This window comes from Athene noctua, chromosome 1, assembly GCF_965140245.1.
Source record: "Athene noctua chromosome 1, bAthNoc1.hap1.1, whole genome shotgun sequence".
Classification (NCBI taxonomy): Eukaryota; Metazoa; Chordata; class Aves; order Strigiformes; family Strigidae; genus Athene; species Athene noctua.
The window spans coordinates 166,564,889-166,592,190 of record NC_134037.1 but is presented as its reverse complement, the minus strand read 5'-3'; the positions used below and the strand labels follow the sequence as shown (position 1 = coordinate 166,592,190).

The window sequence follows — 27,302 nt, the reverse complement described above, 5'->3', positions numbered from 1 at the left end:
TTGGTTTTTTTTCCAGCAGAGTGGCTTGTGTCATTGTCTCTTATTTTTACTGGGCAGACCTCTTTATCTCAGGACAGTGAAGCTGCACTGATGATGGACTATGCTGCAGCCATGGACAGCTCCTGCAAAGAAGTAGATCCACCCACTGTGAAGGAAGATGTTGTAAAAGTCACCTCTGATGAAAAGCTATTATTAGGTACTTCAGAAATAGTACCTGATACTGACCCACAGCAAAGTGCCCATAAGGCTTGGGGTTTGGAGAACGGCAGCCAACAGTGGGACACCAACACGCTCTTAGACCAGACCTGTGAAGAAATATCTGGGAGCTCATTAAGTGTTTCAGAAACTGGGAGCATGAAAAAATCTAAAGGTATGTGATCCCTACCTCCACTTCAGTGAATAACTGCTACCTCTGTAACTGGCAGTGTCATGCAACACTGTAGTAGGTCATCCTTTCTTACTGATTTTTGTCCTTAAATTCCTTGTGACTGTGGTGTTGGTTGAGCTGTCTTACTAGCAGCCATAAAGAGTGCAGTCCTCTGGCTCTCTGAGCCCAGTCAGGCTCTCTTACACTCCCCTCCATCAAGAAACAGAAGGGCTCACCCTTAGAAGTTGAAGGGCAGCTCACTAAGCCCAACTCAGTTATCTGGGAGAGAAATAAGTAGCCACATGGTCAGTTCCTCAGTGAAAACCATGTGCTTGTAAACAAGGACTTGTGCTATATTAGCAGCCCCAATACTAACGTGAAAATGGCAGGGTTCCACAGCTGCTTTCTAATATGTTCCTGCTCTTCCTTCACAACTCTGAGCACGACTCCCCTGCCCTCACTAAAGCATGTGTTCAGGAAGCACCACAGCTAAAACAGAAGTATACTCTCTCTTAACTGTCTTCTGAATGTTTTCTCCCTTTTCACTGATTTAATTAATATGTAGTTTGCTAAAGAAAATGGAATAAAAGGTAATTTAATAAGTAAGGAGTCAGATCATTTTGCTTATGTAGTTACACACCTGGATAGCTGCAGTTTGAAAATTTCTTAGGATTCTTCATGTTTTCTTTATAAATCCATTAACCTCTGAGGCTGTAGCACTGGTTTGTGGCTAAGTGGTAAACACAGGGGCTGTTCAGGAAGTCTGGCACAAGAGCCAGTGCAGTGGACTGTGCACTGAACAGGCGGCAAATCAGTCTCATGGGCTACATGTTAAAATAGCAAAAATGTTTGTTTCTCACATGTATTCATCCCTCTTTGTCTTTATTATTTTCTATTCTTTCCTTACCCAGAGATACTGTAAAAGGGCTTACTACAAAACCTCAGTATATTACCAGATTATCATACCGCTCCTCCTCCACATAAGGCATACACTGGCCCTCCTTGCCAAAGCTCTCCCTTAGAACATCGAGGTTTTTGGCCTTCTCACAGCTGTATTGCTCCACCTGGTAGATCAGGATGGTACAGCAACAATCAGTTTGACATAGATTGTCAGGCACTGGAAAGTTTTGGGTGTGTTTGGGGTGAGGGTAGAAGGTTAGTTGTGAAAGAGGGGTTAGTTTTAAAGGGACTTGTCTCATTTGGAGCCTGGAAAAGTTTAGGAAGCTGAATGAGATTCTGCAAAATGTCTGGACTCTTCTTTAACATGTTATTCTAAAACAAGCAAGTGGAAGTTTGTATGTGAGTGATTGTTTTGTTTTTCCCTGTGCAGTATGTTGCAAAGAGATGAGGCTTCTAAAGATCCTGTTTACATGATGTAGTATAGGACTGCTAAAAAGCACAAAGTATATCTAATATTTCAGAAAGTTGCCTCATCTTGAAAAAATATTCTAAAAAACTGTCTCAAATCCCTTTCTTTATACACAGACCTCTTCGTGGAAGTCTTGAATCTCTACTTGGTCACAGCTGAGTAGCTTTTATGGAGTGATACAGGAAAACATTTCAAACCCCCCTGCCTTCAGTTAACTTTGAATAGTTCAAGGTTTCTGTTCTGTAAAAGGCTTACCCTTTAAAAAAACCACCAACACAAAAACAAGCACAACAATAAAAAAACCCAAACAAAGCAAACAAAACCCTTTCTGCTTTAAAAACCCTTGTGTTAATGTCTTAAAGTTAGCAGTCTTTTTTATAAAAAAAACCTCTTGCATATTTTTGGTTTTTTACCTTTCTGACTTGTTTTTTCTTACCTATTCCCTTTTATAAACTTAAGAGGACTATCCTAACCAGAATTAATTACCTACACAGTAAGTTATTTTTGTCTTTTTTTTTTTCTTTTAAGAAAGCATAGCTTTACAGTGGTACACTCATTGTAAAAACTAAAGCGAAACTAGTTTGGCACCAATTTTCTTCTTTCTCCATCCATTTCTTTCCTTCCCCCAAAATTACCTTCCCATGTTCAGGTGTCTTAGCAGACTGGTCTGCTCTAACAAATCATTCTTCTGGTGGTCGTGCTGTCCAGGTGGATCACGCAGAAGGGACAGCAAGGAAGGCTTGGAGGGGTGCTCTACATTTCTAATCTCTCTCCATCATTCCCATTCCTCTAGTATCAGTCAAAATCTGCTCGTGCAAACCATGTGTGACGGCATAACTGGATATGCATATGCGGAAAGATTATTTTAAAAACTGCTGCTTACAGTTTTCTAGATATTTTTTATAGCCTTGTAGAGCTACCAAGACCTCAGCAGGTCCTTACAAAACCACGTGGATAAAAACTGTTTTGGAAGTTGGGAAGGAATGGAAAGAAGAGATCTCTATCCGTATCCTTGTAAATGTGGAAGGAAATCTTCCTTCATTGACAAAATAGAGATTCAGAAGTGATCCTAGCCCCAAAGCCTTTTCAGAACACCCTAAACTAGTGCAGAGGAGACTATGATGACCAGTCAGTCTGTACAGCACTCTTGACATGCTCTCTGCTTATCTCCTGGTGTTAGGGGCAGAGCTGTCATATGGATCCTGTTGAACTTGAGAAGTAAGCATGCAAATAGCACGAGCATCGCCAAGCTTGTGACTTGCCCTACCCTGCCTTCTTAGCAGGGGTGCATGCCTCCACAACAGCTGGAGCCACTGTCAGGCAGCACGTACCAAACTGGCTAGAGGCTGATGGGTGGCAGCGGGATGTGGCAAGCTTCCAGGTAGCAATGACCTCAGTACCTCCAGAAACACAGGGAGCTTTCATGTCAGGGGGCTGCTGCTTGTGCTGAGCCTGTGCTGCTCTTGGGGAAGTGCTGCCTGCTGTTTTTCAGCTGTAGCAAGTTGTCCCAGGCCACCAGCACAATTTTTACAGCATTCTTGTTTGGTTCTATTTCCTAGTATGGGAAATCAGCCTGAATGGATAGGACTAAATAGCTGCTTACGGATAAACCCTTCTGTCCTACTCCTTCTGATGGCACAGCTTCAGCTGCAGCTGCCAAGACTGCTGGGCAGAACAGCTGACTGCTAAAACAAAAGCCGCACAGCAGCAAGGCTTCATCAGTCCCCCCTAGCCTTTGTGTATTAACAGCTGTCAGTATCATGGGGTTGAACACTATTTCTTTTATGCTGTTGACAACAGCTAGAAGCGGTACTGCCTTGCTAGAAAGATCAATCAGAGGGTGATGGGAGAGCAGTCAAGATTCAAATCCATGAGTTCCAGTTGTTTTCAGCTGACTTCTGCTCCATCCCATTGTGCATTCTGAGAAAAGTCTCAGCAGCAGCAAGACAAAACATCCTAGAATATATTCCAAGGTGCTGCATGCTTAGTCCTTAAAATATGAAGTAATAAACCCAAGCACATGTTCCTAACTGCTCTGGTCTGAACAAAGAAGCATCTGGCTGCATGCAACAGAGCTGCCATGAAATACCTATTGTGCAGCTGTCACTGTGCAAAATGACACGCAGCCTGTGTCAAGTTCTTGGGGGACAAACATGTAATTCTAGCTATTGCACAGTATCACATGAAAGAATTGGTCTGTGCATTGCTTTTTGTATCCATTTGCAATGGGAGGAAAAGCAGAATCAAGACTGTGTGGTGACAGGAATTAATGAGTGAACTGAGGAAGAATCAGGAAATGTGATAGTGGTGTAGAAATGAGGTGTGGAAGCTTTGCAAGGGAGATGACTGTCCTCACGTACTAGTCTGACTGCCAGAAGGCTCCTGTGTTGGCTTGGTACCTGGGTCCTCCTTCGTTCAAATTGGCTTATGCCACTTGGATGCCACCACTACCCAGTTCTGCACAAAACTGTTTCTATTTTAACATGGGGCTGATGTACTGACACCAGGCTGAGTGTTGCTGGTAGCTTGGAGCAGTGTCCCTGCCAACTGCAGCCAAGCTGCCTTAGACATCAGGCACACGTGCACAGGGAAAGGGAAGGTGGAATTTAGCAGAACAGTGGCTGCAAAAACAGCCGAAGCTTGCAAAGAGAGCACAGGTGGCTGGTGTTGGCAACATGAGTCCTGAGTCCCTGGTGAGATGACAGCTGCAATTGTCTTGGCTGTATAATAGGTTTGACATGGGATCAAGGGAAGGAATACAACAAAATAAAGCAACTTAATCTACCGCAGAAGGGATTTGAGCAAATTTCTGAACCTGTTGGAAACAGATGTAATATCATTTTTAATCTGCTTGAAGTGAATTGCTGTTCCTAACAGGATTTTAAAATAGCAAATGCTTTGTGATTGTTACTCTAGGTGGTGCTACCGAATTCGTATAGAACATGTGCTGTCTGGCTTGTATGGGCCTACTCCATGCAGGTTGACTGCCTGGTACTGTTCTCCAGCACCAACAGTGTCCTTCACCGCAAATTAAAATGCCACCTTCATGTTGTGTATCACAGGCTAATCCTTTCTTTTCAGCTCCTTTGATACCTGAAACAGCAAAGAGTAACGTTACTTCCTCTATTTCATATGTTTTACAAACATATGTTTTACTCTGTACTTTTATTATATTGGAAAAATTGGATATGCCTGTTTGACCTGTGAGAACCCAGCGTACAACCCACACCAAGCGCTGTGCATGTGTGTGTCTGACTGCTGCCATAGCTTTCAGAAGAGCATTTCAAACTAATAAAGTGTAAGGAAGGAGATTTCCACAAGATGTGTGGATTGGCTTTAGAAGATGAAATCAGAGGATTAATATTTGATTGCTCATAGGCATGTTTCACAGTAGCTCTCCTTCCTTTTCAACAGCATAATTTCTGAAAGAAGTGAAGGGAAATCCCTTTTTTCTTTAGTGCTTCTCTAGCGACATATGTGAGCTCTTCTCTCCTGAACATTTCTGCTAACAGTACAAGTGTGTGTATATGCGTATATCTAGGACTACCACAGTCTGTCATGGTTCAGTTTGCATGATACTTGCATGGAATGAGGAGAAGCAGAGAAATGCATACTTCCATGGAGTCTGAATTTCTCAGTGGTGGTCAGCTAGGAGAGAGCTGGATCAACATCGAGGCAAGGAGGATTCAGTAGCATGTAGTGTATGTGTGTGTGCCTCTGGCTGAAAGCACGACGATTGCTTGCGATTGCCAGTATCTGAAATCACTTGTTCCAAGGTGGAACTCATACTGTGATGGCCTCTAGATTACAAACCATCAGTATTCTTGCTTTAGATTCACCATGCTCTTAGCTTTCTAGCATTTTTTGAATAGTTACCAGGGTGATGCTTAACTGGAATTGTTAAGACTAAGGCTTTTTTCAGTCATGCTGTAGTTACAGTTAAAGCTGAACTCCAAGAGGAAAGCAGCCTGTTCTGTCTAAAGTGTCCTGCACCTCTGCTATTTGCTTCTGCAGGTGGGATTTTGAAAAAAAGTGCAAAGCTCTTTTTCCGCCGGCGACATCATCAGAAGGATCCAGGAATGAGTCAATCGCACAACGATCTTGTCTACCTGCAGCAGCCACTGTCAGAGGAAACACGCAAGAAGGGAGGCACACTGTCACGTATTCTGAACAGAAAGCTCCTTTCCAAAAACAAAAGCAAGAACAAACTGAATGGTGCTTCAGCAGAACCATACGTGTAAGACTGAACGCTCTCGGATGGGATACTTGCACATCATTTGACCATTTGTTTACAGAGCAGTACTAGAGAACAAAATACGGCTAATGACTTGCGTAAAATTGTGTTCATGAGTACAGTGGTCAGAAAGCTTGTCTTTTTTGTTTATTTTTCCAGAACACTTTTTCTCTCTGATTATAAAGTTGCTCCTCTAAATACAAGCAGTGCTACTTGTATCATGACAACTTTTGGAGGACCACGTGGTTTAATGTAGAAGATGAGGGACGATGGGGGAATGGTGCAGGCAGGGAGGGCCTGCATGTAAGCACCTAGTTTACATTAAGGGGGAGCTAAGAACTGAAACATCATACCTGCTAGATGACTGAACCACTATAAAGAGAGAAGATACCACTGTGCTTCCTAACTGCAGCCTGGAATAGTAGCAACACAAGTCTCAACTTGTTTTTCTAGTCAGGCTGAAAGGGAAGAGAGACCCAGATCCAGTTTGTATTGTAATTTGGAAACGGGTAAGTTTTCAGAAGCAGAACTAAAATGCTGATTAAGATAGCCTACTGTAATAACTGTAGCCTGCTGTAATAACTGCTCAGTCCATGTAGGTGAAGAGATGCCTTTGATATTAGCCATAAATCAATAAATTATGCAAATACTTATACTAGCTTACTATTTAATGTTCTGTGCATAAATTATGCTTTAAAAAACAGAACTTTTTTTAAAGTCTACTTGAGTCTACTCACAAACAAGACATTTACAAATTCTCCTATGTAGCTTTTCTTCCCTGTGTGAGAAGCTGCATTGCTAATGCAAAAACCTGTCTTAGGGGCTCTAATTCCTTCTCCCAAGTACTTGTTAGACAAGTATATTAACCATCATATCAAATGCAAAGCTAGGAGCAATAAGTGATGAATAGATCATATTTAACCCTATAATGCTTTTCATTAGACAGCTTGTTTTACTTGCCAAACGCTTAGTGAGATCATAGAAAACACAGTTGTGAAGAGAGCTTTTTAAAAATAATAACAACAATTCCCTTAGTCATTTTTCACTTTCTAGATCTACCAGTGTTGTCATGTGGTGAGTGGTTGGTTGGTTGAGGTTTTTAACTTTGTTTCCTCATTAAATATTGCAGCTGTCTCCTTTAAATGAAAAGGAAAAACTGATGAAAGGCATAGTTCTTGTTCTGGCTATTAAGAAGAGTAAAATGTCAGTCAGTATTTCACAGGTACCATCTTTTGCACATACCTGTACTTTTCCATCATCTACATTCCTACTGAGAACAAAGGACCAAGCCTGTTCTCTTTAGACAAGTGAAGCATCCGTTCCATCAAAATTACTTACATAATAATAATGATAGATTTGTGCCTGCTTTGCCAACAGTGATTTCCCCCCCCCCCTCCTCCCCATAAGACATCCAACACTTTGACAGATTATTTGGGTTTTCAACTTAAACCATTCTTCAAAAATAGAAAGTCACTGAAGAACAGAAATACATTTCAAAACTTCTGATGAACCCTAGATTCCTTAGTAAATATTTTTGCAAAGAATATAAAAGTAGAGGGGAGGTTGATTTCTTTTTTAATAAGAAAATATTAGAAGAAGTTAACTGTCTAAATCTGGTAACAGCCTACTCTTTAAAAAGTACTGTTTATATGTTACCTCCTAAAATCACTGTGGTAGTACAGCAGTCCAGACTATCAAATAGTTGTATACTTCAGCACACTGATTATTATGAAAACACTTGAAGGTATTTTAATATTCTGTATTTTGAAAATTAGTTACAAATGAGTCTTCTAGAGCTGTAACATGCTTAGAAATTCCAATTCAGTAATGCAGTTTTGTCCAGCTTGAATGTGCTTGAACACTTCTGTTTGTTGTTAACTTAGTACAAAGTAGAAGTTAGGTTTCTTCATTTGTTTGTTCCACAGTGGTTCATGATATGAGCACTAAAAAACCTGATGTTATGTTCTCTCAACATACTTTCTCCCTTGACTCATTAGGAGCTCTTTGCATGATGGGGCAGGGTGGGGAGTCAAACCCCTGCCATATTTTAAATGCTCAGCCTTTTTGCTGAAGGAGAAAACCACACCTGGTCACTGAGTTCAAGAAATTAAAGTGAGACTGAGCTTCATGGGTAGCATCTCTTACACTAAAAGCTGTGGAATTGGGAATGTAAAGGGACCATGTAACACTACTTGAAGTCTGCTTAAATTACTGAACTGGGATTTTAATTTACAGAAGCTTTATCATGTACTGTAGAATGGGGTGGAAAGAACACTGAATAACTTGCAGAATACAGGAGCAGGGTTTGCCTGCGACTTACCCCAAAGAACAGAGACACACTGAAGAAGTGGTTTTTTGGCTTCTCTTTCTTAAGGTCTTGGTGATTGCCTAGTTAATACGTGTCTTGATGGTGGGAACCGAGAACATCCTATACTGCAAACTGTATGAAAGTTTGGGCTCACATGTATTGAGAGAAAATTAATTCTTAAGATGAGGAAAATAAGGCATTTGGGGTAAAAAGGGAATCTTGTTTTTTAATTGCCTTCACTCCTCAGGAAAATAAACATAATCTGGTTTGATGTTTGACCTCTGTATCTGGCTGGTGTGTTCCTCACCTGCTCCTCCACAAATAGTTTATGTCCTGTTGTAGAAACAAGCTAAGGTACTAAACAGAAAGGGACAATTGAGTTGCTCAGTCATGACAACCCCAAGGGGCCACAATATTGAATCCCATTCCCCCTTCCAGGGTGATTTAGATTGTCATTTAAGATCCGATCTCGGTATGTACCTTTTTTGTGTATTAGTATTTAGGTCAGCATGAGTTGGGTCCTGACAACTAGCAGGAGCTATGCTACAGGTTTGGGTCAGGAGGACTGGATTTGTAAACTAGCATATCTAACACGTGAAGTATCCTGCCAGGTGCTGAATATTTCCTGTGCAGTTGTATGAAGGATGCTGGAGGGAATAATTTTGCTCTTTTATGTTTTGCAATCTTCATAATTGTAATAAGTACACATTTGAACAGTAGAACAAATCTTTGCGTGGTATTACACTGAAAACTTCTTGTTTCCTGCCTTCCAATTTAATTACTTCAGAGCAATAGCTTGGAAACAGCCTGTGAGTTCTTTTTTCCTTTTTGCCCCTTTTCTTACACTTTCGTGTTTCTGGATGTTCTGTACAGCAAAGAAGGCATGATCTTTATTTTATGAGGACTAAGAGATGAAGGCTTGCTTTTCCTTTCTAAAGAAATTTTCTGCCCGTAATTAAACCTTCTTAATCTGTGTTTGTGATTTGTTCTGCTTTATGGTATTTTAGCTTTTCATTTGCCTTGATGGAGACAATGTGCATCCTTACCTAACCAAGATTTGCCTCAGCTTTAGTGTGAATTTTGACAAAGTAAGTAGTACAAGAACTAAATTTTTCTTTGTAGATTAAAGCAATAAAACTACCTAATATCTCAAATGTGAATGCAAGCTAGGTAACTTTCTCAAAGTGACTGAGATCACTTTAGAAGTCGCTTTAAAGAGGAGGGGGTCCTTTATCCCTAGATCACTGGTACATCATATCCAGTTCACCCCAGGAAGAAATGACAGTCATTCCACTCCTAACTATGTATGAAACTTGTGACTCTTAGGTGGCAGGAAGAAGAAGGAATGCCCTCATGGAAAAAAGTTAATATTAACTTAAAAAGCAAAATACCTTTGGCAAGCTTCTTCAACTTAATGGACAGGTCATAAACTGTGTGGGCATAAATACTGGGCTTTATTCTTATGGTTTCTGTTAGATTTTCTTTTCCCCCTGCTCTTTTTTTGGGAGAGAGGTTGGGGCTCCAGGTCATACAGACCTGTAGTTACTGTCTTGCTCTTGAGAGGACTTGGCTTACAGCGCTGCTTTTTTCAAGGTGTTGAATTGCCTGGCAATGATACCAGTTTTGAGCATCGGTGAAATTTTACAGCATTTCCTGGTACTGCATCTCCTCACTGGTTCTAGGTGGTTTTCAAGTGAAAGCTTTCTGCTGTGTATTTCTTGTAAAGTTTTGGTGTTCTTGATATGCAAAGTATCATAGGAAAAAGGGACATCGACTACATAAAATGCTACCAAATGTGCATGGGGAAGCAAAATAAGAATCTCACTCTTGTTTTAACATATTTTTCAGCTCTGGTAGCTCAAGGTGTTACAAGGAGCAAGAGCTCTGTACAAGGTGGGAGCCGCATGGCTTTTTCATTTTAGTTTATTGCAGTTTTTGAATTGTAAAGCTGAAGTTTGAGATAAATGCTTATCCTGGTACAAAATTAAATATGCTGTAGCTCCGGGCTAAGATATTCCCAGTGTGAGTGGGAACAGCTGACCCCATGCTTTGACCTCCACAGGACCTAAGTGGATTTATTCATGTGTTTAAAGTCAGCATACGCTTCTGTATATTGCTAAGCCACAGCCTTGGTGACAAACAACTCAAGATTTACCACATAAAAAGGGTGATTAAGTTAAGGGTGAATAATGAATAATATCATTTCACTCAGGATATCCAAACTGTTACTATGCAAGGTGCTGGCATGATGTTAAAATAGCTGGGAAGGATGGATCTGAGGTCTTCCCAATACTGTAACTCTGTATTTCCCAATAATGTATTATGCTCTGATATTCCAGGCAGGGTAAAACATTTTTTCCTAGAATTCAACTGCGATAGTCACTTATTCTGTGGTGGGTTTCTTTTTTTTTTTCTTTCTTCTGTGTGTACACAAAATTAAGTTGGTGCAATTAAGAAGTCTATGATGTACAGATTTATTATATCACTAAAAAGCCTGAGGATTTTTTAAAGAACTAACTACTGCTGTACATATAATAAAAGCCAATTGTCTCTGTGTAGTGTGCTGTCCTACATACCTAGTCAGACAAGCATAACAGATGGCTTTCTACTGTCCTTTACTAATATGACCTGTTGCTTAACACAGTCCATTTACTTGTTTATTCAAGAGCAGAGTTCTCTGTGTACATTGTGCTGACACTGTGGGTTGTTTCTGATAAACCTGGCCATATCAGGTTGTCCCTTCTTGTTCCTTGAGAAATCGCCTGAAACATGGATTGAGTGGGAATCTAATGGACAAAGGATTTGTGGAGTCCATTGTGGTTGCTTTTTATTTTTTCTCTGTTATGTTGCATTATCCTGAAACCATTCATAATTTGAGGGGCAAAGGGGGAGGACTGTTAGGGCCTAGATCTTATGTGGAAGACACCAGTACTAAAATGAGCACAGCCTGGGAATAAGGTTCTCTTGCAATCATTTTACTGCAAAAGTTATGTTATTAACTAATGCTGCCACAAAGCCCTACCAGACTGAGGGGGGAAAAAAAACCCCACACCACCAAAAATAGGCATTCACATGAAAATAACCATGATAGTCTTTTTATTTCCCTTCCCAAAGTGAGTGCCGTACCCTTTTTTGTAAGGAAATTGTATGTTAACTGGGGGTTACTGCCCACATCTCTGTGTCTACTTACTTAATATTCTTGGAAGTGCTTAGCTGAAATGTCCTAATAGTCTCCCAACAAACCTTCTTATGCCTTCCTGCTGTAATCTTGGGTGAGGTTTTATAACTTGTGTGTGCCATTTTTGTATGCTAGCAAAAGTGACAAGACCTATCAGTGAGAGCAGGAATGGATAGTCTGGCACCCTGCTCTTTCCTCCAGTTCATCATTCTTAATGAATGGCAGGGATCTTGAATTTTCATCTCTACCCCAGCAAGCCTGGTTTAAGATGCGAGTTCACCATCGATGTTAACTCTGCACAGAGGTAGAAATACTGACCAAAAAAAAAAAAAATCATTTTGGAACTGCAGGATCCAGACTCACATGGATTGTAAATCCAGACTGCTTCAGCTAGGAAACATACAGATAACTGTTCTCAATTAGTTAATACTTATTCTGACAGAGTGAATCCACTGCAAGTAGGATAACCACCCTTGTACACTCATGCTGGAGAAACCTAGGCATAGGCCCAGAGACAGCATTGTGGATGTGAATATGCACTGGAATGTACAGGGAAAAGCTGTAAAAGCAGACCATACAAAACTAAAGGCCAGTCAGCTTCGGCCTCTGAAAAAGCAAATGACCTGGACATGCAGTCAGGTCCTTGAAAAATTGCTTTTACTGCTTCTGTGCTCATTGAAAGCTTCTGGTGAGTCATTTTTGAAGAATAAATGGTTCCTCCTCTGTAAATTAACACTCTTTTATCAAGAATTTACCAAAATTCAAATGCTGCATTGTTTCAGTTTACCCAAGCACTTAACAAGAAGAGAGTCACAATACTCTCTGCATGTCCTCTTGAAACTGAGTACTTGTGTAGAAGGGGACTTGGGATGGGTAAGGTGGGAAGTGAGAAAGGGCCTGGTCTTAGTCAACGGTTAAAAAGATGTAGCCTTGAGAAGAGCACATCCTCTGGAGAGGACAGAGCTGGTGCCTCTTTCCATCATCTTTGAATCTGCAGGGGCACTCTCACTGTGAAGACTGTTGGGTCACACACACCACAGCAGCAGGGAGCACTGCATAAGGCTTTAGGGGGGACTCCAGTGCAGGAAACGCTTCTTACCAGAGGAAAAAGTGGGGGGGTGGGAAGCATCTTGCTTGAATACAAAAAGCATCAGTACTTCTTGGCCCAGGCCTCTGCCTCTGAGGACACATTCTTCACTGCACAGTGCACCATTCAGCTGGGAGAGGGGTGAGCGCTGCAGTAACCAGAACTGGGGGTTTAAAACCCCTAGAGCTGAAGACAGTGGGTCCATGTCCTTTGTTTCCTGGGCATCGGGTGTCATTATATAAAAAACGGGCATTGCTAGTTATCCCTGAATAGCATGTGTGGCCATACCCCCTGCTGTGGAGCACAGCAGGGCCCAGCCCCTGATAACACACTGATTACGCAGGGCTGATGAGATTTGGGAGCACTGGACTTGGTAGCCTCAACCAGGCTTGTAGCCCATACAGATGTTTCTCATCAAGCACAAGGATCACTAATCACTGGCTCCATTGTGTGAGCCCCATACTTTGTGGCTTTATTGTGTGAGCCTGCTACAATCCAAGCCTTGCTAATGAGTTTACCTTTGAAGAGGAGATAGTAGGTGAGCATCCTGCCCCAGAAAGTGCCAGAGGCTGGATGATTGCCCAGAAGAAGTATGAAGTCAGCAAAAATCTGTGGAAACTGGGGGAAAAGGTGGCAGGGGTAGATCGTGACCACAGGCTCTAGACTGAAAAAACTTGCCCCCCCCCACCTGCAAGGAGCCTGTGTGCTAATTTTCACAGCAAGTGGGGCTAATTTAAATATATATGGGATGGTAATTATGGATCAATGAGAGTAAACTTAGGTTTTTACTAATCATCTAATAGGATAAATATGCTGTAGTTCCTTTGTGTAGCATGCTAGCTTTGTGGAATTACCCCCTAGCACCCATCTTTGTGCAACTACAGAATAAAACTAGCATCTCAGCTCTGCATGTGAGTTGGCTTTTGTGCACTGGGTAACAAACCCTGTTTGAGGGACAGCTGGCTTGGGTACAGAGGAGTCAGGCACTTGGGTACTTGTTCAGTGTTTAACTGGGGAAAAATAATAATTTGGGCTGGAAGGGACTTTAAAGATCACCTGGTTCCAACCCCCCTGCCATGGGCAGGGACACCTTCCACTAGACCATGTTGCTCCAAACCATGTCCAACCTGGCCTTGAACACTGCCAGGGAGGGGGCAGCCACAGCTTCTCTGGGCAACCTGTGCCAGTGTCTCACCACCCTCACAGTGAGGAATTGTGTGAAAAGAAATCACAGGGCCTGCAGCCTGCTACGCACCTGACGAAGTGCTTCCATGAACCCCGAGCACTTTTCACAGACGCTTAGGGACTCCTCCCTCGCGGCTGGCACTGTCCAGAGGGAGAAGGGAAAAAACGAGCTTGTGCAACCCGGGTGCGAAGCCAACCAAGCTCGGTGCCATCCACCCTTCTCCAGCCCAGGGCCGAAGCGCGGTGCGGGGGAGCCGCCCCTCGCACGGGCGTCGTGCTGCCCCCCGGGGCACGGGGCCGGAGGTGCGGCCACCGCTGCCCCGACCGGGGCCATGAGGGCGCCGGGAGCGGGGCGGCAGCGCCGCCGCTCCCCCCGCCCGCTCCCCGCTAACGGCGGCGGGCAGCGCGGCCCTGCCCGCCGCGCGCGGACTACGCTTCCCGCCGTGCCTTGCGGCCGGCCGCGCCGGCTTCCGGTGGCGCGTGGTTTCCGGAGCGGATCGGAACCCGGAGTCCGGATCCGATCCGGGTCTGGCCATTCCCCAGGCAGGTAACGCCGGTTCCCCGCGCTCCCGCCCGCCGCCTCGCCTCCCCCTCCCCCGCTCCCTCTCCCCCCCACCCCATTACCGGCCCTCGCGCGGGACCCTCCACGCGGGACCCCCTGGCCCGCCGCCCCGCGCCCGCCCCGCGCGGCCCGGCCCGCCGCGCTTCCTCCCGCGCCCCGCCGCTCCCCCCCGGGCGCGCGCGGCCGAGGCGGGGGCGGCGGCGGCGGCTCCCGGGGCGGCGGCGGCTGCGGCCCCGCCGCCTCCTCCTCCGCCGCCGCCGCCTCCTCCATGCCGCCTGTTCTTTGTTACAGCGGCCGCGCCGCGGCGCGCGGAGGGAGGGCAGTAGGGAGGGGGGCGAGGCGGGTCCGAGGCAAAACCCGGTGGAGCCGCTCCCGGATCCCAGGCCGGGCCCCGCCGGGCTCCGTGGCGGCTGCGGCGCGGTCCCGGCCGCCCAGCGCCGGCTCTGCCGGCGGCGTGTGCGGGGCCGCGCCGAGGCCTCCCCTCGCCGCTCGCACACACACACACATATACACCCGTGCACGCACGCTCGCACCCCGCGGCGCCGGGAGGCTCCGGCACCGCCGCCGGGCGCCGGCCCCGCCGGGGCGGTGTGTCGGGCGGGCTGGGGCAACCCCTGCGGCGGCGCCGGGCGGCGCCCGCGGGCGGGCGGTGGGGGAAGGAGCCGCTGGGGCTGTGTAACGGCGGCGGGGGGGCGGGTGTTGGCCCACAGGTGGGGCTCGGCCGGTGGAGCCGCCGGTCCGGGGGGACTGCGGGCCCCGTGAGGGAAACGGCCGCGCTGGGGCTGGTGCCGGCCGCAGCGGCGTTTCCCCGCCGGCAGCTGGGGCGAGGGGCCGGGACCGAGCCGCTGGCTGCGGGAGCGCCTCGGCGGGGCACGGACTCGCCCCGCTGTGAGCGTGACCCAGAGGGAAGAGGGCGGGAGGAGGAGGCCGGTCTAGTAACCGAGTGAGGGAACCGGCCGTTACGGGCGGCTGCCCCGCCGGCTGGGGCTTGGCCCCTGCCCTGCCCCGAGGCTGCCGGTGTGCGCCTCTGGGGGAAGGTGCAGCGTCTTGGTTTACGAGACTAGAAGGAAGAAAGCCCCGTTTCCTGCTACAGGGTCGTTTTCAGCTCAAGTTCATTACACTTTGCATATACGTTATTCACTCGCTGGAAGTGTTGGAAGGGGCAGGGGGCATAAACTCAACACCACTCTGTTACTCTGTGCTCCCCCTGACTGGACCAGAAATTGCCCCCCTCTCCCTTTTCAGCAATAACTGGTAGAATGGTCATAATTTTTAAAAAATGCAAGGTCCCGCTATAGTTTACCAGATATTCTGCCAGAAAGTTCCCTATTACTTTGAGCAGTAGCATGGACAAATGAGACTACACATGAAGAAAACTCGGTATTTCTAAGTGCATTCTACTTGCACACGTGTGTTTCCAGTACCCATCCACTTGTGTTTTAAGGTTACTTACCCACACGAGTAGAAACCCACTCTAGAACTTTAACGGAAAACTGAAGAAAGGGAAGCTTTAATTTTACTTCGTTGGTCGTTAAATTCAAATACAGGTTTTCAGGGATTTGGTTTATTTTTTAATTCTTACCTGTTTTTTTAAATCCATTTGCAAGATCAAAATTACTCAAACCTACCACTGGAGCCTCATTTCTTTTTTCACTAAGCTGTTTATAAGGGGAAAGTATGCTTTTACACCCGGTCTTACATTTTTTTTGATAGCTTATGGCTGGAGTGGTTCCCTGATACTAGCGCTGCACGTTGCGCTCCGCAAGCAGGTATCTGTGATGCTGCAGCCCCTTGGTGTCAGCATTTGGGTTCCCTCAAGTTTCAAAAGTGTTCAGAGGCCCATGTGGCAGCTGGAGTTTGTGTGCTTAGCTGTGTGCTCTATTCTTGTGCACAAAGTCACTTCATTAGTTATACAAGCAGAAAATTGTAGTTTTCTGCTCTTTCACTACTATCAGGGTTAGGCATTGTACCTGTGGTCTCATTTTTTCTGTATAGCTTTTCATCTGATTATTCACTGCATGATTGCTTTGTGGTTTATATAAAAATATCTGGAATTCCTAGAAGCTTTGATTATCTCTGCAAGACAAGAACATAATTACATGCAGTAGGATGAGTGACTTAATGGAATATTTTTCTGATACATATGCTTGGGAAAAAAAACAAAACAAAACAGACATGGCCCAGAGCAACAGCAGGTTAGGGTAAAAACTCTAAAGTCTGTCTTCAGTGCCATCATGTGAGCTATTGTGGCACTCCCTGACTCCATTTACCAGCTGGAGCAGGTGGCATAATGCCGTTTCTTTCAAAAACTCTTGGGAAATACAGTTGAGATTTGTGAGGAGTTTTGAAGCCTGTGGGTGAAAGGTAGTATGTGTCTGCAAAGCAGAATTTTTAAATCCATTTTGGGGCAGTTCTTCCTTTCTTACACTTTCTGTAAAGTAGAAAGGGAGAAAAAAAGACCACACAGGAACTTGTAGCACGGTGCAGAAACTAATGCAAGGTAGTCCTTTTGCACCTGCGTGTTGAGGTGAGAGCTTATTTGTTATGCAATAATAACCTGTTTATTTCAGAGCATAGCAGGTCATTGTGCTGAGCATAGGAAAGATGGATGATGAATCAGAAATTTTGCAACGTAGAAAATGAAAGCACTTGCTGCAGAAATGAAAACTGTGCTAATGCAGATAGTAATTGAGATGTAGTGTCCTTATCAACTATGCAAGGTGTGTTAGAGGAACCTTTACGCTTTCTCCCCATCACCTTGAGCCACATTTATGCTACTGTGATTTCTCTTCCTTTTTGTTGCTGTTCTCATCTGGCGGCCCCTAAAACAAGACTGACGTTGCTGCTTCTGTAATGCCACATGTCATCAGTCTGCTGTTTGTGAGGAATGCGACACGGGAAAATCCTAGAAGGCAAATGCCTTTGACAAGTGGGTCACACAGCAGTATTGCTGGTCTTGCTGCACTGCCCCCCCCCCCCCGCATATCTGAACTGCTGACCAAGAACAGTATTTGTTAATTCAGCCATATAAAGTCTTGTCAGGACACAAACTAAAAATAAGTGGATGTACACCTCTTGATATAGTGCAGAACATCCACAAATCATCTGGGTTAAAAAAACAAAGCATTTTTGTCATCAATCTATGATGCACTTTTTGTAGCTTGTTTTGCATAGTGGTACTCTGGGTTTCTCTAAATACCTGTTGCATTGTTTACAGTGTTTTCAGGAAAAGAGATTTTAGGAAATTCCCTGAATTGCTGCTTGTGCTCAGTATTGGGCTTTTGTATAAATGTTTAAGTGGTTTATTATATGAGTTTAGTCCACAAAAACCATAGCCAAGAAAGGCCTAGCTTGTGCCACAGGTGGGCAGTGCTGTCCCCTTGCTGGAGCAGCCGGTGTTAGGGGGGGAACGTGCTGCTGACATTAGGTAGAGTTGGGGAGGGCAGTGCTTGGGACAGGCCATGGGGGAATGCCAGGGCACCCAGTCTCAGTGACCAAAATCTAGGCTGTTGCCTAGATAGCTGAGCAGCAAGATCCCCTCCTGCCGTGATCAGGAGCCACAGCAACCATGTGTCCCTTTGTATTCCTGTCAGTTGATATGCTGCCTTTCCACCCAGCACATCTCCAAGTAGCGATGGATTGTCCTTTGCTAATTGGAAGTAGCTTATGGATTGGTGAAGAAACCTGGTTGCTGCTTCTGGTGGAGGCTTGAAGTGGAGCAGAGCATGGGTGCAGCTGGCAGCTGCGTATCGGACATTGCTCCCTGGCACGTGTAGGTGCCATCGTGGCATTAGCAGCAGACTTGGCGCAAGAACGGAGCCCTCCCTGAAACAGTGGAAGGGGCTGTGTGCGATGGGGACTTCACTTGTGCTGAGAAGCCAGTAGAGCTGATACCTGCGCAGAAGTAGCTGCTGGTACAGGCTCCTGCCTGAGGCATATTTCCACGATCCAAACAGGCAGAGGGTATGAGCATCAGTGTTCAAGAGTAAACTCCTCATGGGAAGTCCTGCTCCTACACTGATCCTGAGTAACGGCTGTGCTTGTGCGTATCTTTGGCTTAGCTTTTGTTGTAGTAGCAAATGCTTTATATTTTTTTGAACAGGGCTCTGCTAGCTTGGTGTGTCTTTGGTCATGTTTCCTCTCCTCCTGTCTTCCTCTCACAGGTTCAGTCTCTTACTCCTTCCTGTTGTCATCTTGACCAATGTGCTTGCTGTTTCTGCAGCCTCATTCTCTCTTAGACTTGGGTCGTGATCTTTGCACTGCTTTGCCTCTCACTGGGGCATTGGGAAAATTGCTTATTTGAAGAGGAAAGCCTTTTCATGGTTAGAGAAGGGAAAACTATTTTCTAGATCCTGCTTGTGTCCTGATCTTAGCTATACATAATCAGACTACTTGCCAGCCATAATTTCGATTGTCCAGACATCACTGAGGAGCAATAGATAGTGTTTATGCAAGTTTTTAATACATATTGCCAGAACTGATTTATAAAAGTGAATATAGATTTTCCTTATTTTACAGGTGAAAGCAAATTGGTGAGTTACCATTTCATGGAAGGTCAGTGACAGAGACAGGATTTGTTTTCCCAGGTTTTCTGATGCTCGTTACCACAGTATACCTTTGCCTTTGGAACAAATCTGTATCTGCAATTTTTAGGTTACTAAGATTATTGTCTTTATTAAATAAGTAATCTGCCATTCAGAGATAATTTTTTAACCTACTGTTCAATAAAATGTTTCCCTGAGACAGGTGGGCCTTGTTTCTGCAGTGGTTGTTGCTGGCTTGCATGAGTCCTCTGGCCCTGCTTGTTCTGAGGCTCCACAGGAGCTTATAGCAGGGGACACCCAGGAACGGCTGGAGGTTGGCGAGAGGAGGGATGGGGAACGGCACGAGGCAGCATTGCCTCAGAGAGAAATGCTTGTGAACATACAGACATTTAGGCTTCTTGGTAGTTATTTCAAAAATACATGTAATGATACAGCAGTCACTGGGGGATTTTTAGCAACTTTAATTTCTTTACCTTTCCATTGATACTCCTGCAGGGGCAGTAACATGTTTGGGTGTGCTCTGGGTCAGTCAGCATCATTACTCTGTAGAAGAATGTTTCAGTAATGCAGAAACTAAATGTCATTCAGAACTAACTTCATCTTTTGTATTTTGGCAGGTTTAAAAAATGGCTGAAGATGGCAGTGATGAGATTATGTTTATTTGTAAGTATTAGAAGGGAAATGATCTAACTCTCATGATGTGACTTGTCTACTCGGGATGTTTGAAATTAAAGACTAAAACAGACAAAGTTTTTATTTAAAAAAATACTTATGTAAAGGAAGCTCTGACAGTTTATGGAGGAGTAGAGAGAAGATTGCTCACTTTAAGCATACGCATTCTCCTGGTTTTGTTGGCAAACACACAGAGAGACCTCTGAATATGAGTTAGCAGAACAGCTTTTTCATGGTTGAAGTAAGTGAGATTGAAGGCCTAACACTAGTCCAAGTTCTTTGTTTATAAGCCAGTTTTAGCAACCAGGGGTGTCTGTGGGGAACTCTGACCTCTAACCTGAGTTGAAGATCTGCAGCTCCACCGGAGGAGGATGCAGGTTCATTATTCTTTCTGGACAAGCCCAGTTTGAGATGCACAGACTTCCCTGACAAATGTCACTCGTGGCATTCACCGTGTTTTCTTGTGCCCCTGTGGCGGGGCCTGTGCTTCACGCAGCTTGACTTTGTGGTTTTCCTCCTATGTAACCCTGTGTGTCAGACTGGGCTCCGTGACCTGGGATCTGAACTCATAGGGTCATGGTGTGTGAAGAGAGGCTGCAGTGGTGGTGTGTCCAGGGAGTATGATGGGCAGTGTTCCATGCTTGATGGAGCTTGGCTAGTAGGCTTGTTTCCTTGTGACATAACAGCTCTGCAGCCTCTCCTTTGTCATCAGACTGCACATGCAGGATCTGGTGTTACTGTGGAAAAAAGTTGTGGAGATGTGGAGTCCACTCTCCTACTCATATGAGCAGAGAGGGCCTGGATATTGTAGATCCAATCTGGGAAGAGCAGAATGGAGCATATGTCTTTGGTGGTATGAAACCACATATTTCTGATGGCTCCACAGCTGTGCATAAACCTTATGGCAACTATAGAAAGTTCTACTTTTCCCTCCATCACAGATTCACCAGATTTTCTTCAAAAGTAGTGTTGACTCAGTAGGCATTTTTATTGAGTTGCAGATACCAGTAGTGAAGTTACCTTATCTTCCCCTTCGTAAGAAAACCCTGGTGGATAGCAACAAGGATGGGGATGTGATACCATTCTCTAATTGCAGAGATAGAAGGTGTCACACAACACGATTTTCCCCCTTCCAGCAGAGGCTGTGGTCATTGAATTTCTTGAGCTTTCTTGTGTTCTCTGTAAGTTTTTCCCATGGGAAATGGGAACTGCTTATGTTCTGAAAAAGTGAGTTGTTATAAATGATACTGTGCACTCTCATAGTTAACAACGAGTATATATTTCATAGACATCAGAGAGCTTTGGAATATTTTTTATAGGGGTCTGTGAATGTACTCGCCCCAGGGTATTCTACTGTTCATCCCATGTTTAGTTTTGTATTTCTCCTGTGGCTGTAATCTCTTGAAAGTGTCGCATATGGTGAGTGTAAGAGCCTTGGGGAATGTCTGCTGTAAGGCGTCCTTTAGATTTTGTGAGGTGTGCCACACAATGTCAGTATCGCATTCCCCATGCTTTGATCGTTCATCCGCAAAGGAGTGAGAAACGTGTCGCTTACTCCTATAGGTAGATTCGGACAATGCTGTCTGAACTTTGTTGAACCTATGCAGTGGGTATCTTTGCAGAAGTGAGGAGTGCCTAGGTGCAGTTGGAAGATAAGGGTAATGATAAAGTACTTGGTTTCCTTTGGCAGCAAAGCCCATTAAAGAAGCTGTCGCTCTGGCTATGCCTTCCTGTCCCTGTTGGGTTATGACAACCCTTTGTGGATGATAATCCAGTTCTTTTCAGCAGTCTGGTTTACACATTCCTCTGTGGCTCCTCCACTCTCTCTGGTTTTGGAAATTTATATTTAGCTCAGATTATTTCAGTAATGTTAAAGCACAGTGTGAGCTACAGGCACACCTAAGGGAGGGGGGATATGGTAACAGTGTAGGATGTGGGAGGCCATTTGGCTGTAGGCTTAGTTTTGATGCTGTGTGGATAGCACCTGCCCACTGGTCTTTTCCTGTGTTACAGCTGTCTGGTGCTGTACAACAAACTGGACTGGGAAATGCATTCAGCTGAAAAATAAACTGATGGGAAAATTTGGTTGGTTTATTCCTTAATTCACCAGAAGGCAGCACAAACAGCTGTAAGGAAGCAGCGGCCAGGCTTGGGGGTTGCACGAGCTGGTGCTGCTGTTTGTCAGATGTATGTGGATTTTTCACTGCTAAGCTGTTTTTGTTGCCAGAAAAGGAAACAACATGGAGCTGTGCATTGTAGCTTGGAATCCCTTTTCCACCTTTTAGAATACATCCTTTTGTTAGTTCACTGGGGCAAATACTGGGAGGGAGAGGTTTCCAGTTAGGAGTACAGACTAGCTTTACCAGAGGAGGTATACCCTGCAATGACATGACTTTTGTCTTGTTCTCTTCCCAAACAAGGTGTAACCACCCTCTGCTTTGCATCCTTACTGAGGTTACCTGACTCGCCCTCATGAGCATGGAGCACAGATGGAAATTGCACTGTAGGAGTATAACCCCTGTGAGGTGATGACTTCTTAAGCTGCATCAGCAGCTGACCAGGCAGAGCAGTTTGACAGCTGGTTTTCACAGTGAAGCAATGTATATGCATTTGAAATCCTGTTAAATTGGCTTATTTTAGAAAGCCTCAAATTTTCCTGGTCTGAAAATTGTTTCTTAGGAACCATTCAGTTCTGGTTCCTTAAACTAAAAGTTAGCTTGGGTAATCTGACAGTGAGTTAAGAAGTAGCCAAAGTGTATGGTGCAGCCAGCTGACTTGTTTGGAAAGGTACCAGCAGGTATCTTGGAGGTATCTCTCCTGGCACCGTGGGTGAGAAGCGTGAGCAGGCTAGGTGTGGCTCTGGGCGGAGCTGGGCTCCCACAGTGTGCTCGTGCCCTGCTGAGGCCCTGTACCCATTCTGTTGCTGGTGCTGGGTTTATGCCTCCTGTCACTAAGAAGATGTTTCTAAAAGCCTGGGTTATGCTGAAGGTAGTGATATGGTTTTCTGTAGCTGCTAGATGTTATGGCACTTTATCTGAAGAATAATGCCATCTGTAAGCAGAATATTTACTGTGGATATAAGGCAATTATTTTCCTTTGAGAGAGAATTTAAACAATTGTCTTCTGATAGTACTGATCACAGTGTGTGTTACCTGACCTACACAGGTGCCAGCTATCAACTTGATGTTCAATTATGCATGTTCTTTTAGGCAACATAAATAAACATCTGCCTCTATATGTATGTATTTTGTCTGGTGCTAGATTTTGATTTGGTCCTTGAAAGGAGGAGGCAGCTATCTTACAAAAGTGTTTTCATCAACCTTTCTGTATGCTGTCTGCTTCCTTGCAGGGTGCGAGGACTGTAGACAGTACCATGATTCAGAGTGTCCTGAACTAGGTCCAGTGGTGACAGTCAAAGACTCCTTTGTGCTGAGCAGAGCAAGGTAAGGAACGTTTGTGTTAGTTCTGACTAACCCAACACCCATGTTCTTTAAAGATATTTGCTGTTTAATGGGTGTCACGCTGACAGCTGAGAAGTGAAGTCCCAATCTGTAGAAAGTACATGGCTTTGATTAAATAGAAAAATTGATGCACTCACTTAAGTGCTCTACTGAATGGAAGCCAAAAAATAACTTGCTGCTCATCAGAACTTGGCTTTTTTGTGGAGGTTTCTGGCAAAAAGTCAGATAGTGCCATATGGGGTGATGATTTGTGTCTTGGCCAAGTACCTGCAACTTTTCCCCTCAGATGTACCGTATTAGTTTCGGAGAAACCTGTGAGGATTTCTCATTCATGTGGATGGTTGTGTCCTCCTGCTTGGTATAACCTCTGTAGTTCCTTCACTGAGAAGCAAAACAAGTTGTTCTCATTATTGTGAGTCCTTATGAATGATTAGGGATAATGCTTCTGTCAGAAGATCTGTGACAGCACAGCAGAAATATTTGTGCTTGTCAAAAGACACAAATAGTCTAAATCTAGTTAGGAGAAAACAACATTGAGTAGTGATTTTTAGAGAGAAAGGCAATCGGGCATTGTCAGCAAAACTTATATTAAGGTATAAAATGGAAGCCTAAGGGAAAGAAACAACTGTCATGAAGATGTGGTAGAAATCCAAAAAGGGAAGAGAGTTCAAATGGCTTCATGTATTATATAATGTGCTTATGGCTTCCATATTTCTTCTTGGGAAGTCATGGACAGCAAACATGGGCATGTGGGCAGCTAGTCTGAGGCATGCTTGCTGTGCAGGTGGTACTGTGTATTCCCAGGATCAACTTTGTAACAAATACTGAACATGCTGGGTCTGCTGCGCAGGTGCCGTGACCCCTCTCTGTCTGGGCAGGATGCTCTTGGTGTCCCACAGTGTACACTGGCCCTCACGTGTGCAGGAGCTGTAGCCATTTTTCTGGGCCTTCCCAGGAAGAAGCTCCCCGCAGCTTCTGCCAAGCACCACCTTCCTGTACCTGGAAACCTGCCTGAATGATCCCCTGCAGCAGATGTTAATGGGGGCTCCTGGCTTAACAGCCCTGACACTAACCTCTAGTGGGTAATGTCAGAATGCCTGTAGGAATAATAGAAACTGGTTACAGAGATGCTTTCCTTACACATGGGAACTGGGCAGTGCAGTAAGCCCATACTAAGCAGATTTGATGACAAGTTAAACTATTATTTCTTGTCTTTTTTCTTTTTTTCTTCTTTTGCCTCACAATTTAACGCTCTTATTTATTTGTACAGTGGAGAATTACCATAGGTCCAGATGTTCCGACTGTGTATGTTTGCAAATATGGTGCATGCACTGGTTTTCAGCCTTTTTTTTGACATGCAGATGCTAAGTGTTCCCTAGTGGAAGTGTAGGCTGCTGGATAGTGGATTTGAAAGCAGAGTTTTTAAGTGGCCATGTTACAGAAAAATATATTTATTTTCCTGAAGAGTTTACAATTGAAAGCATGTAAGATAAGAAAGGGAAAGAAGAAACATAATTGCAGCCTTTATTTTACATCTGGGGAATAGTAGCTGAGAGAGTGAGTTGTCTGAGGTTGAGGGCAAGTCTAACCACAAACTGGATATGAATCTCTTAAAAACCAGTCTAGTGCTTAACCACCTGATCGTTGTTTCCTCTGTCCTACTGAAAAGATAAAATGGATGCTTTATGGTTAGAAAAGAAGTGTTAAGAAAGATCTTCTGAACTTCCTTGTCTCTAACATTTCATATTCTATTATGAAAACTGAAAGCATTTTTGCAATTCATTTGCTTATCACTGTGATTTTAGTCTTTTTGTATTTCTCTTCATCTAGACAGGAAAGTGGATCTGCCAGCGTCAGCTTCTATAGAGTAGTCAGTAGCCTGTCTGATTATTTTTAGCTTTTAATCTGTTAGCATACATGTGAAAAAAGGGTTGCATTTGGTGTCTGTAAAACCAATATGGTGGTTCCAGTTGTATGATTTTCTGGGAAGGCCATCTCTGTGTATTTCATGTAGTAACAATATTTACTACATATACTTCTTCTCAGAAGCTTGTTTGGTAAATGAGAGGGGCTGGGAGCACACAAGCACTTGTGATCAATGTGTCAATGTTTGTAATAAGGGAGCTAGAAGACAGGAGGGAAACTTCCAGGGCTTTCATCTTAAGGGCTATGATCTGCATAAGTATTTAAGTTTTAATTTGGGGAGGGATATAGGTTATTTTTTAAAATAAGCATGATCATAACTAAAGGTTTGTAGAGTCATAGGATAATTCATTTTGGAATAGATCTCAGGATATTCCAGTGAAAACTAACATCTAGGCTGAACCGCTTATTTTTCATTTTTATGCTTATTCTGCGTTTGCTATGAGCCTCTGGGAAGAGCCTGACTCCTCCATCTGAGTGACATCCTTCTAGGTGTACACAGGTGACTCTTTGGGACCCCACAGCCATCTCTTCTCCAGACTAACCAAGCTCTGCTTCCCCAGATTCTCCTCACAGGGTGACTGCTTTAGCCCTTGACCATCCTGGTGCTCCTCCCCTGAGCTCACTCCAGTTTGTCAATGTCTTTCCCATACTGGAAGCCCAAAACAGGAGGTGATAGATAGACAGGATCTAGCAAGTGCAAAGCAGGCGGGGGACGGTCACTTGCCTCAATCAGTTGGCTGTTCCTGTTCATACCATCCAGCATGCGTTCGGCCCCCTTTGCTGCTGGGACATGCTGTGGCCTCATGTCCAGCTTGCTGCCCACCACGACCCCAGCGTCTTTCTCCCCAGTGATGTTACTGACTAGGGTTTTTCCTTCCCAGGTGCAGGATTTTGCATTTGTCCTTGGAATTTCATGTTGTTCTGTCAGTGTATCTCTCCAGGCTATCCAGGTCTCTCTGGATAGCAGTCCTGCCCTCAGACATATAGACTGTGTCCCCCAGTTAGTGTGATCTGTAAACTGGGTGAGAGTGCACTCCATTGCCCCTTCTAGGTTGTCGATGAAGATGTTAAACAGTGCAGGTTCCAGCACAGACCTCTGTGGTACCCCAGTTGTGGCCTCCAGGTGTAAAGAACCATTGATCATGATTCTTTAAGACTGAGTGTATTCATCCAGACCATGACATCCTAGTTTGGATACAAAGATAGTGTTGAAAGCCTTACTTAAGTCAATGGAAATGATGTACAGTACTGCTCTTCCCTCATCCACAATCCTGGTAATTTTATCCTGGAAGGAAAACAGTTTGTCAGGCATCAGTTGCCCTTAATCAATTCATGGTGACTGTTTCCAGTCACCTTCTCATGTGCCCATAAATGTCTCCCAAAAGGTCTTGTTCCGTGATTTTTCCCAGGGTCTGAAGTGAAGTCAACAGACCTGTAGTTCCTTGTGTCATCCTTTTGGCCTTTTGAAGACGGATGCAACATCTGACTGTCATTGGGGACCTCCCCTGATGCCCATGATCTTTCCAGGATGGTAGGGAATAGTCTCACTATGGTATTGAACTGCTCTGTCAGCACCCTCAGGTGCAGCCTGTCAGGTCCCTGAACTTACAGGGGTTGAGCGCTCTTAAGTAATCGGTGATTTGGCCCTCCTTCACTGCTGGTAGTTGTTCTCTGTTTATAAATCGTCAAAGTTAGGGTATTTTGATCAGAAAACTTCGCTGTCACTGGAGACTGGAAAAATAGATGCTGATTTCTTTCTTCTACAGATTCCTGTGGTGTTGTCCTATGTGTAACTGTGGGTTTTTTTCTCAATTCTCTCTTCCATATTTAGATCATCTCTGCCTTCTAATTTGGAGATAAGACAATTGGAAGATGGGACTGAAGGAGTGTTTGCTCTGACTCAGCTAGTGAAACGTACCCAGTTTGGCCCATTTGAATCCAAGAGAGTTGCCAAGCTGGAAAAAGAATCCGTTTTTCCCCTGAAGGTAAGACAAGGGAAATGAAAAGCAATAACAAGTAGTCAGTTTTATCTGTGATTAATTTATCCTATCTAACACTATGGGAAAAAAAACAAGTGTGTAAGGGGATTATTTGGCACATCTTTTTGGCATGCCATGTATCAGACTAGCTAAACAAACATTCTCTGGGCAAACTACAGAAGAACCAAACTAGACTCTCGTTCTTCATGTTTGTAGTGAACATCCCTATAGGAGACAGGGCTAGGATACAGTCAGCAAAACTGATTATCTTTCACCTTCTGCATGTGGTGATACGAGGTACAGTGGCTATGGCAGTTCATTTCAGTTGTTTGAATGAGTTTCTTCAATTCGATTGTATTTGCTCAATGAGTGACATATGCATTAGTTTTATGGAACATACAAATTATTTTTTTTTTTCTGTCTGGCATTT

The 27,302-nt window shown here is 44.4% G+C and overlaps 2 protein-coding genes across 4 annotated transcripts in view; both read left to right on the top strand.

Annotated features, from left to right (window-relative positions):
* The window catches only part of C2CD2 (C2 calcium dependent domain containing 2), a 42,491-nt gene extending 31,655 nt beyond the window's left edge, over nt 1-10,836 (top strand). For both annotated transcript variants that reach the window (XM_074904068.1, XM_074904077.1), the window contains exons 13-14: nt 58-370; nt 5,751-10,836. In XM_074904068.1, the coding sequence (XP_074760169.1) occupies nt 58-370; nt 5,751-5,977 (540 nt within the window). In that variant the 3' untranslated portion in view covers nt 5,978-10,836. The remainder of the gene's footprint in view (nt 1-57; nt 371-5,750) is intronic.
* Nucleotides 10,837-14,205: 3,369 nt separating this feature from the next.
* PRDM15 (PR/SET domain 15) overlaps nt 14,206-27,302 on the top strand; it is a 42,975-nt gene continuing 29,878 nt past the window's right edge. For both annotated transcript variants that reach the window (XM_074904059.1, XM_074904049.1), the window contains exons 1-5: nt 14,206-14,275; nt 18,809-18,844; nt 19,452-19,497; nt 22,856-22,949; nt 26,725-26,878. In XM_074904059.1, coding sequence (XP_074760160.1) covers nt 19,461-19,497; nt 22,856-22,949; nt 26,725-26,878 — 285 coding nt within the window. In that variant the 5' untranslated portion in view covers nt 14,206-14,275; nt 18,809-18,844; nt 19,452-19,460. The remainder of the gene's footprint in view (nt 14,276-18,808; nt 18,845-19,451; nt 19,498-22,855; nt 22,950-26,724; nt 26,879-27,302) is intronic.